This window comes from Manis pentadactyla, chromosome 6 (assembly GCF_030020395.1).
Source record: "Manis pentadactyla isolate mManPen7 chromosome 6, mManPen7.hap1, whole genome shotgun sequence".
In the NCBI taxonomy this organism is placed as follows: Eukaryota; Metazoa; Chordata; class Mammalia; order Pholidota; family Manidae; genus Manis; species Manis pentadactyla.
Window position 1 is genome coordinate 67115002 of NC_080024.1, and position 13761 is coordinate 67128762.

Here is a 13761-nt window from a genome sequence, read left to right on the forward strand (position 1 = left end):
TCCGGCCTGCTCCACGGTGTGCGCAGGGAGGCAAATAGCGTTCCAGGGACTTTGGTCAGAACGGAGAACTCTGGATTTCCAAATCCACAAATCTCGAAAGCCACGAAATCTCTCCTGCCCTTTTTCACAACCGCACTCTTCTTAAGTTTTCTATTTATTCCGCTCTCCGTCTTTCAAAAATAATACCTATCTCGCCTTCTCCCGTCTCCCAGCAAAACTCCACCAACCACTAACGCCCACGGAAGGTACGCGATCCTGAGTCCCAAAAGGTCCGTGTTCCGGGAGAAGTGGTGGAAGTGACTGTCAGGTTCTCGCTCCCGGGGAGTGAGGGGCGGCGGGACCCTGCCCGGGAACCTCGAGGGTACGGGGCTGCCGCCTCCATGATCACTGAGCGAAAGGAAGCCTGGCTCCTTGGACCCGGAGCCAGATCCTGGGGCCCCGCTGTCGAGTTATTCCAGGGGCTGGGGCAGGACATTCTAGGGTGACTGGAAACGCCCCCGCTCACGTAGGGCTCCAGGGCCAGAACAGGTTACACCGGCCCTGCTTTTTCCCTGCATGCCCTGGTGTCAAGCACCGGCTGAAGAGGATGCTCGGGTGAGGGTGTTTCATTCGCAGGCACTTGGGGGCTGGTACCCCGCCAGCCTGGCTAACGTTGCCCCAAATCAGGGAGCTGCGGGATTCTCTGAACCCCCCACTTTTCTCCCTTGTATAAAGGGGCACCAATGCTATCGAGAAGACGTTCATTCTGTTCAGTTTTGCTCCAAAATGAACAGATTTGTAAGAAGAGCGACCGGGCCGTGAAACCTGTATATGTAGTGCTTAAGAAAAGCTGAACAAAGACCCAACTCTTTCCCCAGCATTGATCCACACCCCGCTCCAAAACCTGTAAAAACACACAGCACCCCACCACAGTGCCTCAACTCTCTGGGGGCAGCGAGGGTGCTCGAGGGAGTTTAAGGATTTCAGATCAGAGAAGGTCACCAGTGGCTGCAGCAAGCTCTTGGCTCCTGCCCTTCCTCCTCCTCCTCCTCCTCTTCCTTCTCTAAGACTGTGTGGCTGGCAGATTTCCCCGGGGACCGCCTAGCCGACTTCCTTGCGGAGGCAAATCCTGCGGAGAGACTAGGGCAGAGCGTGCCGCGTGTGAGTGTTCCCATGTGAGTGTGAGGCGTGTGCGCGCGTATGAATGAGTGTGTATCTGAAGTTTGCGTGCACGTGTTAAGCTTGTGTGGCTGTGAAGTAGGTGCACGCATGTGAGCGTGTGACTGTGTGTGCACGCGTGTGAGGAGAGAGGCTGTCAGTTGGTGTGACGATGAGGAGTGTGTGTGACTGTGTGTGAGGCTATGGGTAAGTGTTTGAGTGTGTGCACGAGTGTTGGAGTCCTCTCTTTCCCCCTCCCGACCCCCGACGCTGCGAAGTGTGCGGGGGCGGGCCGGGCGGCAGGGGGCCTGTCCTGCTGGATTCCCGCATGCTAGTTCCGGGGCGGCCGGGTCTAGAGGGCTTTATGCACTGTCTGGAGGGTGGGGACTGGCGAGGGTAGAAAACGGGAGGCCTCCCGCGCAGGGTCCGCCTTTCTGCCGCCGCGAACTCGAGGAGGTGCGGGCCTAAAGGAGCGCTGGCGAGAGGAGGCGCTGCCCGTGCTCCGTGCGACGCTCGCCCACCTGCCCGGGTCGGAACGGCGAGGCCAGGGGCCGGGACGGGGTGGGGATGCGGCGCGTGGCGGCGGCGTGCGCGCTGCTGCTGGCTTTCTCCGCCTGCCTGGCGCCGGCCGCTGGTCAAGGTAAGCGCGCGCCAGCCGGAGCCCCGTGCAGAACGCCGGGCTGCCCTAGACCCGCGGGCGGGCGGCGGCGCTCGAGCGGCTCCCCCGGGGCGCTCGGGTTGCCCAGAGAGGGTCAAGCGGGAGCGCCCCTGCTTCGCCCGCCCGGGAACCGTGCAGCAAACGAGTAAAGCAGCGCCACCGGTTTTGGTGACAGCGCACCCCACGGGGACCCCTCCTTTGTTCCCACCCTTCTGGAAAGCACTCTGCAGTTGAAAGCCGGAGAATGGGGTTCTACCCGCCAGTGGGCAGCCTGCTTCCCCCACGGATTTACTCTCTCTGGGTCGAGCTGTGTCTCGGCGCTGCTCCGCGCGCAGACTTCCACCTGCCGCGCGCGGCGGGAGAGACCAGTTCGCCGGCTCGGCTGCGCTCTGGGGCCTCCCACCCCTCCTCCCCAACGAAACTTAGGCCCGCGGTGACTCCCAGGAGAGCGCTTCTCGTTACAGATCGTTTAGGAGCCAAGATAAGGCCGCGAGGTGGGGATTGGCCAAGGGAGAGGCTGACACCCTGGAGCGTTTTCTTGAAGGGTTTTCCTTTCTACCCGGGAGGTGGGGGCTTTTGTGTTGATCAATGGGACCCGTCTGTGCGGCCAGTTTCGAGGGCTCGAATGGGAAAAGTTTCTGGTATAAAGCGCTTTAAACTTCTCCCAAGTTGTCGGGGAGTCTATGCTTTTAAAGTGACAGAGAAAGAGAAGGAAGAAAAAGTGGAGAGAATAAAAACAGGGGAGGAAAGAAGACAAGTACAGAGGAAAATGGAGAGGGGAGGGGGAGAAAGAGGGGGGAGGGGAGGAGAGTGTGTGGGTGTGGGGGATACCGAGAGAGAAGGAGAGAGAACCCCGGGGTGAATGGGCCGAGGAGGAGGCAGGGAGCCGAAGGGCTCTGTCCCGGGCGTTGCGTTGCTAGGTAGCCGCAGGGAGCTGCGTGGGACGGACCACCGGACAGACCCAGAAACGCTGCTGCCTCCGCAGGTCTAGTCTGTGCGGATGGCAGAGCCCTCCCCTCTGTTCTCCTCCTGTTCCTTCCTTCGCGTTGGGCAACTTAATTGCCTCACAATGAAAATGAAACCCCTATTGTTGTAGGATTAGCCAAAGCAATAAATTGATTTCCCTGGATCACATATTGGGATTGACGGGACGGGAATGTAGAAGCTGTCATTTATGGAGGAGAAAGGGGAAGGCTGTTGATGGGCCGTGGCATGTATTCAAATGGTTAATCTGCTTTCTTTCCTCAATTCTGAGCGTAAGCTTCTTAGAGGGAATCAACTCCTAGCAGCACCCATTTCAGACTTCCTGGGAAAGTCTTGTGAAAATCTTTGGAAGGGGTCGGGGGGAGGCAAGGGGAGACTGTTAATAATTTTCCGTTTAACACCTTTTCTCAGTATTGGTAACACAGAGAGCGGATTTACTGTTATTGTGGAGGGCTTGCCGCAGCGCTTACGTTATCTATGTCTCATGACCTAAATGTAGCCATAGGATTCAGTGTATGTTCCTGTCAGTGCCTGGCTGAAGGAAATCTTGTCAGGATTCATCTGGGATACAGCTAGGTTGTCCCCATACAAGCAAACAGATGTTCTTCTGGACTGATCATTTAGTCACCAAATCATGTTCTTGGAAGTTTATGTTTACCCATCTTACATTCTATAATAGTAACATATAATAATAGTATGTGTAGTAGTAATAACATGTCACATGTATGTTGCAGGCCCTGCTCTAAGTTTTTTACACTGATTGACATTTAAACTTTCTAATACGCCTTCCAAGTAAGTACTCTCACTCTCCCTGTTTTACAGATGGGAAATGGAGGCCCAGAGCAATGAAGTGACTTGTCTGGCCATACTGCCAGAAAGCCGCAGAGCTGAGAGGCAGATCCAGGAGATTCTGACTCCACAGGCTATAAAACAACTGCCATAGTGTGTGACTCTCTGTCAGTTTCTCTCTTTTCTTTTGTGTTAAAAAAAAAATGTCATGCTCCCTAAGTTTTACTGTGCATGTGTAAGGTTACTAAAGAAGCTGAGGGGGTATTTTGCAAATCTTTGCTGTAAGGTAAAATCCACCTGCTGCTCCATAACTATGGATATTTTTTTCAGAACCTATTCAGGTTTTTATCACCTGAACCCAAGTGTCCTTACTCCCAGTCTTTCTTACTTGATCATTTTTACATAGATGTCCTCTCAATGTCCTCAGCCAGGAAGGTTAAGGAGATTTCTAGATTCCTGTTGTATTGATTCTGACTTAGCAGATGAAATAAAGTATGATAATTTTGTAGATGCCCTTATTTTAATACCACATTTTAGACACGATCCTCCTGCAAACATTGCATCATTAGAAACTGGAAAAGAACTCTGAGTGTTTTATGTTAGTCTTTAAAAAATTAGCCTATCTGCAGCTAAAAATCATTTGCATTTTCTTCATATTTTGTATAGAGCTTTAAGAAAAAAAACTGGGGAGAGCCAGAACTCTGTCTCAGTTCCTTCAGTGGCTTTACTGCTTTCTAGTTGTGTGACCTTGGGGAAGTCACTTAACTTTGCATGACTCAGATTGCTTAACTGCAAAGTTGATAGGAAAACAAGGGAATCTATTCCATTGCATTTTAAGAACATAAAGAGAGAAAAGTGCTTATTAGCATGATGTAAGACAAATAGATAATAATAAACTAGTAGCTATTTTTGTTATATTGATCAACACTTAAAGTAAAACATATTCTTTTGTTTACTATTCATATTTCCAATTTCCAAATGCGCATAGGATAGTTACTAACCATTTTTCACTAACATTTCTTTGAGGAATTCCCAGACACCAGGATGTGATTTGAAGTTTTTGAGAAGATGGTGTAGATCTTAAACAAAGATACTCTTTCATGCAATAAAAGTTTGGTTATGCCTTTAATAGTATCAAGTTTTGTGCTGAGTCTATCTTTGTGTGAAGTTTATATGTTTAAAAGGATCATGGGGCCAGTAACAAAACATGCAGCATTTTGGTTCCATCACATCTCTGGTATCTCACTGCTGCCTTTATTTCACAGCAATTGACTTATTTTTTTCTGCTTGAACTTCTTCCTTCCCAGTTTTTACAGGGCTCTGCTTAAACACCCTTCAATAAGTGCCTGTTCTGTTTTAATAAAAACTTAGACTTTTTACAGGTGGACGAAATCTTAGTTATCAACTGGTCTAGTTGCATTACTTTGTGGATGAATAACTAAACCCAGAGGGAGAAGGAGGGGACTGAAAGGAATGAAAGGGAGATGGTGGATTTCTTTGCCTAAGGGTGTGTGGCCTGCAGGAGAGGTAAGATCTGAACCTGTTTGCTAGTCCTGTCTTTCTATTTCACTGTTTTTAGATACATGTCCTCTAAATGTCTCTAACCTGGTTGGTTAAGGAGATTTCCAGATTCCTTTTCTGTTGATCCTGACTTACAAGATGAGGCAAAGTATGATGAAAAGGTGACCTTGGTGAATCTTAAAAAATTGGGTGGGTCACCTGTCCTAGGCCTGAGAGAATTCCTATGAAAGCTTAATACAACCATGTGTCATGTGTTTTCAGCTTGGTCCAGAATGTCAGTGCCCAGCTCCCAAAGATCATACCTCTGTATTCATTCTTCAAAATCTTGGGCCATCAAAGCACATTCCTGAAGATCTTTTCTGAAGCTCTCTGGGTTTCATAGTTCAGGCTGCTTCATGACTAGGCTTTTAGCCTTAGTAAGACTAGGTTTTAGTGTTACTTAAGGTAATTATTAGGTCATGACTGATCACTGTTCATGTTCTCTAGGCAGGTACTCTGAGAAACACTGACAGGTTTAAAAAAATGTTTAATTAAAAATCTTTAGCATCATTTATTAATAATGATATTGAGAACCTAGATGTATTTCCTGAGTGACTAGAAGCACATTGTAACATTGCTTTGGGGTTTCTGTTAAGTCCTAGTAGCTAAAACAAGGCATGCGGAAAGAACAGGTACTTAAAAAGTTTGTTGAAAGGAGAGGGATTCTCAGGGTTGACTGCATGATACAGAACAAATAAGAAAGGTACTCATTGTGAGGCTGTATTCTAGTATGGGGAAAATGAGTTTGATGGAGCCTTGTTGATATGACTCAAATGGTTATATCCTATTAACTTTATGTTCTTTAGGAATTAAAGAAATTGTCACTGCAGTGGTATAGTCCACACATATTTATTAATGTTAAGTGTCTGCAGTGTGCTAGTGAATCAGTAATATCTTTAGTATACTAAAGAAAGATTGAGGAGGTAAGAACTGAGAGGCACCTAGATTTCAAAATTAAAAAGGACTGCAACCTTGTGTACAAGATTCTGAGATAGTCCACTAGTTTCTATTAACCCTGGTCAGGATCTCACCAAAGTTAGAAAGATTTGACATGGGTTAGCCTCAGAGTTTTGGCTGCTTTTAAAAAATGATCAGACTGGTAGTTGTTTTGACATGTCAGAGACATTACTTTAATGCTTCATGTTCCATAGTGGGTCCATGCAAATGTTTCCCAAGCAATTTCTTGACCATTTCAGAATTGTGAGATGAGGTGGGAAGAGTGAGTGAGAGCTGGGGGTTAGAGGATTTGGCTGACTCTGCCATTTACTATCTGGGAAATTCAACACAACACACTCAACTATTCTGGATCAGTTTTCTTATCTGTAAAATGGGCACCTATCTACCTCCTAAGGGTGTTATGCCAATTAAATGAACTGAATATGAAATGTTTTATAGATTATGAAGTCTCATATGTATATTTTCACCCATCATTATTGTCCTCTTCAAGAATTTAAGTTTTTCCAAACTTGAGGAAAGGTAGTGTCTTGGCATCTTTTTCTCTCTCTTTCCCCTCCCCACCTCCCTCCCTCTCTCTCCCCCTCCCTCCCTCCCTCCCTTCCTTCCTTCCTTTCTTCTTCCCTCCCTCCCTCCCTCCTTCCCTCCCTCTCTCCCTTCCTTCCTTCCTTCCTTCCTTCCTTCCTTCCTTCCTTCTATTCTCTTTTCTTTCCTTCTTTTCTTAATTAATGGCCCTTTGCATCTGTGCATATTCACATATTGTTTTAGTGGCTACAACAACCTTACATATTAGTCTGGACTTACATTTGAAAATAACAGAAACCCAAATTAAACTGCCTGAAGCCTAGGAAGTTTATTGAAATACATAATTGAAAAGATCTGTTAAGCTGAACCATATGGTATTGCCATTTTTCTAGGTCTTAAATAGTCAGATACTGATAATTTCAATTGGTTGAAGCTACTATGAATTAGGCCTCAATCTAAGTCACAGTGATCTTAGACATGGTTTCTCTGTCTCCTGGCTCTGAGATGACTGTTCTCAAATGTGTTTTCATCTGGTGCTATAGGATGGCTGTCAGTGGTTTCTGGACTCACATTCTTTCATGTCATGTCCATTGGAAAAGAGCAAGAGTTTTTGTCTTAAATCGTTCCCAGAAAAAGTCTCATTTGCATTGCAGGGGCTCTGCTTAGATCATAAGCTCACTGGAGAACCAGTCACTGTATGAAGTGTGCCAGTGGCTATGGCTGGTTGTGTGCTCAGTCCCTGAAGTCATGGACTAAGGATGGACTGCAGTGGGAAATGGGTAAAGCTCCCAGGAGCTGGCCACAAGCTGGGCTGCAAACACAGCAGGTTCTAGAACTCTTTGTCGAATAAAAGTAACTGATGGCATTTTCATTTTACCTATGAAGACAGACTTGAAAGGGCTATAGAAATTTCTCAAGAGTAGGCAATCCTGATCCTGCCTAAAGCAATCGATAGATTCAATGCAGTCCTTATCAAAATACCAACAGCATCCTTCAATGAACTACAGCAAATAGTTCTAAAATTCATATGGAGCCACAAAGACCCTAAATACCCAAACCAATCCTGAGAAGGAAGAGCAAAGTGGGGGGGATTATGCTCCCTACCTTCAAGCTCTACTACAAAGCCACAGTAATCAAAACAATTTCTTACTGGCACAAGAACAGACTCATAGATCAATGGAACAGAATAGAGAGCCCTGTTATAAACCCACACATATATGGCCAATTAATATATGATAAAGGAACAATGGCCATACAATGGGGAAATGACAGCCTCTTCAACAACTGGTGTTGACATAACTGGACAGCTACATGTAAGAGAATGAAACTGGATTATTGTCTAACTCCATACACAACAATAAACTCAAAATGAATAAAACACCTGAATGTAAGTTATGAAACTATAAAACTCTTAGAAGAAAACATAGGCAAAAATCTCTTGAATATAAGCATGAGCAACTTTTTCCTGAACACATTTCCTTGGGCAAGAGAAACAAAAACAAAAAGGAACAAATGGGACTACATCAAGCTAAAAAGAGTAGGCAATCCTGGGATAACTCAATGAATTGAAGAGGAGAATAGTACAGGAAACATTAAAGCAAAAGACATTAATGCTCTGTATTCATGTGGTCATTTTCAACTTTCAAGATTAGAAAGAGAATACGAGAAAGAAGGACTTCTAGAAGGTTTCTTTGAGTTCTAAAGGATTCTTATTTGGAACAGACTTTTGTGAGCAACAGAAAAGTTTTGGAAAATGAGCTGAGCGATCAGAATACAGGAGCTCTTGAGTTCATTGTACATTTTCAGTTTTCATTAAGTTCTAGACCCTTTCTCCTTTTCCAACTTATTCTGCTTCCTTCTTTATATTCCTAAGACTTTGCCCCTTTTCCCAGGCAATGGGCCTCAGCTATGGGAATGAGGTAGAGAGAGAAGAGAGAAAGGTTTGAGAACATATTAAGATGCTTCTATGGAGACAGAATACACTGTGGTGCAAATCCATGAGTCCTTAGCATTTAACCTAGGGACTTCCATAAATAATAGAGCAGGTATCTTTCATACTTCACTGGAGTAATTAAAAAATGCCAAATATAGGCACTCTATTTTGTGGGTTTTTAGGTCTTATTTCTAATAGTGTGTGCTGACAAACTGGAAACAGTATCATTCCAAAAGTAAGATGGTTAACTTCTATATTGAGGTACTTTTGACTTAAGACAGTCCCAAAGCACAATGCAAGGAAATATAAGTAAGTCTTTCTGAGAAAATGACAGGTTAGAAATGTGGGTTTCATGCTGAAATCTCTGTGCTTTTGGTCATTAGCCCTCAGGTCATGCTTGAACCTCAAGAATATTGGAAACATGGAAAAATGAATGAAAGGAGGAAATATAATTACCATTCTGTGCATTGAAAAGTTAAGCCACTGTTACCATGGATACAATAGCTTTTTCATTGTACAGGTCTTGAGATCCAAGTTTGTAAGCAATACGCGAGGGCTCCTTTAAGTTTATGTACCATCAGCCAAGAACATGCGAAGATTCTCAGTATCTTTGAAAAATAAGCCTTTATTCACTGATCTACATTCACTGATTCACATTAAGTAACAATGTATCTACTTTTGAGGGTCTGATGGGTGTTGAGGAAACCTGGAAGGAAGAAGAGAGTAGTTACAGTTCTGTTATGCTGAACTATCTTGGATTCCTATATAAAAATGTCCTATCTTGTAGTGTCAGAGATGTTCTTGTCACCTTGGGCCTAATTCTTTGGTTTTTAATCTCATTAACAAAAGAGAAGCTTTTCTGAGTAAAGGCTGAATAATCAAAATCATTTGTTGTATAGAGAAATCCTCAAATAAAGTTGAATTTAAGAACGGAAGTCTTTTATCTGAACTCTCAGTCTTTCCCACATTTAATCTCACTAATGGAGAAAAGTCTAGCATGTACTTCCACACTGGTTTGATTTTGATGTGGGGAAGGTTGTGGAGGATACTTTTGTTGGAAGAAACAAGAAACCAAAAACCCACCTCAGACTGGCTTAAAGTAATATTTTTTGGCTCATGTGAGCAGAAAATTCTGAGGCAGTGTGGAGTTCAGGTGAGGTGCAGTCAGGGCTCCAGTTTTCTCCCTTTGTGTTTTTCTTGATTCTACTCCCCTCTAGGTTTCACCTTTGTTCTCATTCTGGCCTCCCATATTGTTATATTATAGCTGCTAGGGCAAAGGGGCTGCATGTTTTCTTGATCATATCTAGGGGCAATTCAATTTTGAGAAGATTTTGGTTATCTTCTCAAAAGTATTATTTCACTGCAACTTACAGAATGCTATAATGTCTAAGGGCCCTATATAGAAGTCAGCTAGCTCCCCAAACTTGGCATATCATCAAAATCACTTGGGTGGGGCTTTAAAAAGGATATAGATTCTTAGGCCAAAATCCATACTTAGTAAATCAGGATTATGGGGGTCTGTTTTTCAAAGAGATTCCAGGTAATTCTGAGAGTCGGGTAATTTGGGAACTGATTTAGGTACCCTCTCTTACTTTTTAGTTTTGTAACTATAGATGAACTACCTTGCCACAGCAAATTCCTTCTGGGGCAGTTAAGCATGCTTTGTTAAACCTATATTTTCTTTTGAAATGTAGCTACAGTAACAAGGAAAACTACTCTTTTACATTTGAGGGTGATATGAAGTACTGTCCCCACTCCTGGCCAACACAACAATCCCTCCTTATAGCCACTGCTTGTGTCTTAATTGTATTCTTTGTTCTTTCTCTGGACATTCCTGAAGCCTTCCTGTGCCCTCCAAGAATGTTAGATTGTTTGAGCTAAACAGCTATTGAAAGTCTTCTACTCCTTTCTCACCCAAGTCAGGGATTCACCTTAAAGCATCCCTGACGGGGCTTACTGGCATCTAGAGCAGCCATCTATTCCATGGTTAGAATGGCAGTATTAGGAAACCTTATAGATCATTTCCTTTATATCCAAAGTCCAACTCTTTGTTGGCCCACTGGGACTTACAGTCTGTTGACCCTACCACCTTTCCACTGTCCCTCAGATCCTTCATTGATTTACTTCCTCAGCTTATATTTTACGGCCCATCGCTTCCTTGCCCACACCCTCAGCAGTCTGGCCTCTTTATCTTGCTCTGTTGTGCTCTGCAAAACACAGTCCTAGTTAAAACTTAATTCTCCATATCTGCATCACTGTAACTAAACATGGCAGGAAAAACAAAACAAAACTATGTTAACTGGTCTCAGTTTATGAAATTGATGAAACTAGTCTCAATTTTAGGACATGCTGCCTGGCTCGACGATTTGCTCTCCTATTTCCTTATATCTTCTCCTTTTTCTTCAAACTTCCAAAACTACCTGCTCAGACAATGTTGATTCTTTTAAATGTGAAAACAGAAGCAATCAGAAGAGAACTTCACAAACTCCCATAACTCAACCATTATCACCTGTAATTCAGTGTCAGGCTGAAATAGCTTTCCTCAGTTGCTACATGTGGCCTGCCTTGGGGCGGGCTTGACTTTGGGCAAGGTGCCTTTCTACACTGAGGTGTACCCCATAGTTGCTGGGTGCATGTAGAAATCCTTGAAGGGGGCTCTAGATGGCTCCCCTCTGGGTCCTCCATGGCTTCTGATCTCATAGAGTCAGAGACCAAGTCCTTACAATGGTCTGCAAGACCTGACATAATGAATGTAGCTTAATTGTTTGCTTATTTATTTACTTTTGTCCTTCCTTCCTTCCCTAAAATTCCATGAGGGCAAGGATTTTTTAAATCTTTTATTCATTGCTTTATCCCTACAAAATAGGGCTAAGTAAATAAATATTAAGTTGAATGAATGGGTAGACAGCATATGGACCCCATAGCTTAGAAGGGGCACCCTCCACCCTCAGCTTGTCATCGTGTCCCTGGTATTGCCAGCCTTTAATTCCCCTTTGGAGTGCTTTCTGCGTGCCTTGAGGCCCCATCACGGACCCGATGGAGAAATGAGAAAGTTGCTGCCTCTGTCAAAACGAGTGGCCGAGCAATGCTCTTTCTCCCCATTGGACTCCTCCCTTTCCTTTGCCTTGTTGCCCCTCAGCTATTGATGACTCTCAGTGTGTTTGAGAGTAGCTGATTCTGCATGAGTCTTTTTAACTTCCATCCCAGATACTTGGTTACCCTGTGCTAATCCACTGTACAGACAGAATGGTTCATTTTGCTATTTTTAGGACAGATTTGGTGCAGTAGCTTTTACAAAAAGATAAGCCAAAGTTTTCAGATGTTATGTCATTCTGTGTTTAAACAGAACACAAAAGAAAGCTGTCTGAGACCATGGCATAGTGAAAATAGCCTTGATTAGATAAAAGACCGCTTTTGAAGTGGGGAGTGGTTTTGCAATTCAGAGAGGCAGCATGGACTGTGTGGAAAGAACATCACGTGTCAACTCAGGACATTCATGGGTCTTGCTCCTGATGAATGAAGGAAAAGTGGGCCCAACCAAAGAAGGCCCCAGACTGCTGTAAAACACCCATGGGTGCTTATCCCTTAGCTTATCCCTTGATGTTCCTTCAATGTGGGCACAACCTTTCTTATTTCAGACCCTATTCTTTTGCGGACTCCATATACAACCATGACCAAGTAAGTTAGAGGCAGAGGGATGACTTTAGTTATATGCATGTGTGGGTGGAGAAGTAGAGGGAATGAACTAAATAATTGTGCTAAATTTTTTGGAGTACTTTCTACATGCCTAACACTGTCCTAAGTGTTTTACAGGTATTAGTTCACCTACTTCTACATTAACAGTCTGAATTTTATAGGTAAAGGACCCAGGCAAAGACAAACAATGTAATTTTCCCAAAGCGATCTACTTACTAAGTGGTGGAACCAAGATTTGAGTCCAGAGCCCTTATTCTTTCATGTTTTCACTGTGGATACATAGGAGCAAGTGGAAGATAGTGCCTCTGTGCACAAACAAAGCCTCATTTAATGACTTGTATTATGCAAAGGTGAACTCATTTTAAGGGCTGGTGCTTTTGCAACACAACAGTTAGATATTTTTGTGCTACTTTTGACAATCATTCATTCACTCAGTACATGTCAATCAAGACCTTCAGGCACGATACAACCAGGTACAGTGAAGGATAGAGAGATCCCTGTGACACTGGCCTGTCCAGAAATGCTTACTGTTGAGAAGAGTGCATTTCTATTTTAACCTAGTTTTCCATCTATACTCTTTGGGTACCAATTGATTGTTGCCTGCTGGCTTTTTCCTGTGCTACCATTCCATTACCTGGGCATGTCCTCTTCCCTATAATGACATGTCTTTTAATGCAAAATAAACTTATCCAGTCAGAGAGCTTTCTTCTAGCTTTCTGGTAGGGATGGCAGTGCTCTACAGGTCTTTACAGGTTGTTGTTTAATACCGATGGCAAAATTCCTATGAAGTTCTCTATTCAAAGTCCTAGAAGAAAGTAATGAAGAACCAAGTGAGAGCCATGACTCTCCGAGGCGGCTGCTCCCACAGGGACAGGGGAGGCACTTACCCCTGAGCTGCGGGTGCTGAAAGGCCTGTGGCCCTCACGGTCCTCTCATGCCAGCCACGGGCATCTGCTCTGTCGCAGTTGCAGCAAGTGCCGTAGAGTGAGGTATTCCTTCCCCTTGAGACTCTGCTTGAAGTCCAGAAATGTTTGCACTGTAGGGTTAGTTGAGATAATAACACACAGTGATGTTTGCTAGAGCGTAGTTGGGGGAGATGAGAGAAGGGAAGAAGATACCAGAAGGCGAGAGGTGGTTTTGGAAGGGAGCAAACTTCATTGCTTGATTTTTTTGTCTGAGTCAGCTTTTCTGGGAAACAGAAGATATTATTGGTCGTGCTTTTTCTTAGAATGGCTTTATGGGGAATTTCTACTGTGAATCTGTCAAAATGATGTCAAAGGTAGAACTTCTTACATGTAGTATGGCTCTTCTCCCTGTGGTCAGCTCAGATGAAATAAGATTGTTAGAACAAAAGGAGAGGTTGACCCTGAACATGACACAGCCGCGAGATCATGTCAGTCATTTCTCAGGGAGTCACTGTGTCTAGGTGAGGCTGAGAGGGGGCTTTTAGACTTAAAGTACATAGCAGGTATAATTTTTCTATACCATAATGATGCCTATTGATAGGAAATCCTGTTTTTTTCTT

The 13761-nt window shown here is 44.1% G+C and overlaps 1 protein-coding gene across 1 annotated transcript in view; it reads left to right on the plus strand.

The window, feature by feature from the left end:
* The first annotated feature begins 1511 nt into the window (after positions 1-1511).
* LRP2 (LDL receptor related protein 2) overlaps positions 1512-13761 on the plus strand; it is a 250937-nt gene continuing 238687 nt past the window's right edge. The window contains exon 1 of the mRNA XM_057503939.1: positions 1512-1777. Within this exon, the coding sequence (XP_057359922.1) occupies positions 1705-1777 (73 nt within the window). The 5' untranslated portion in view covers positions 1512-1704. The remainder of the gene's footprint in view (positions 1778-13761) is intronic.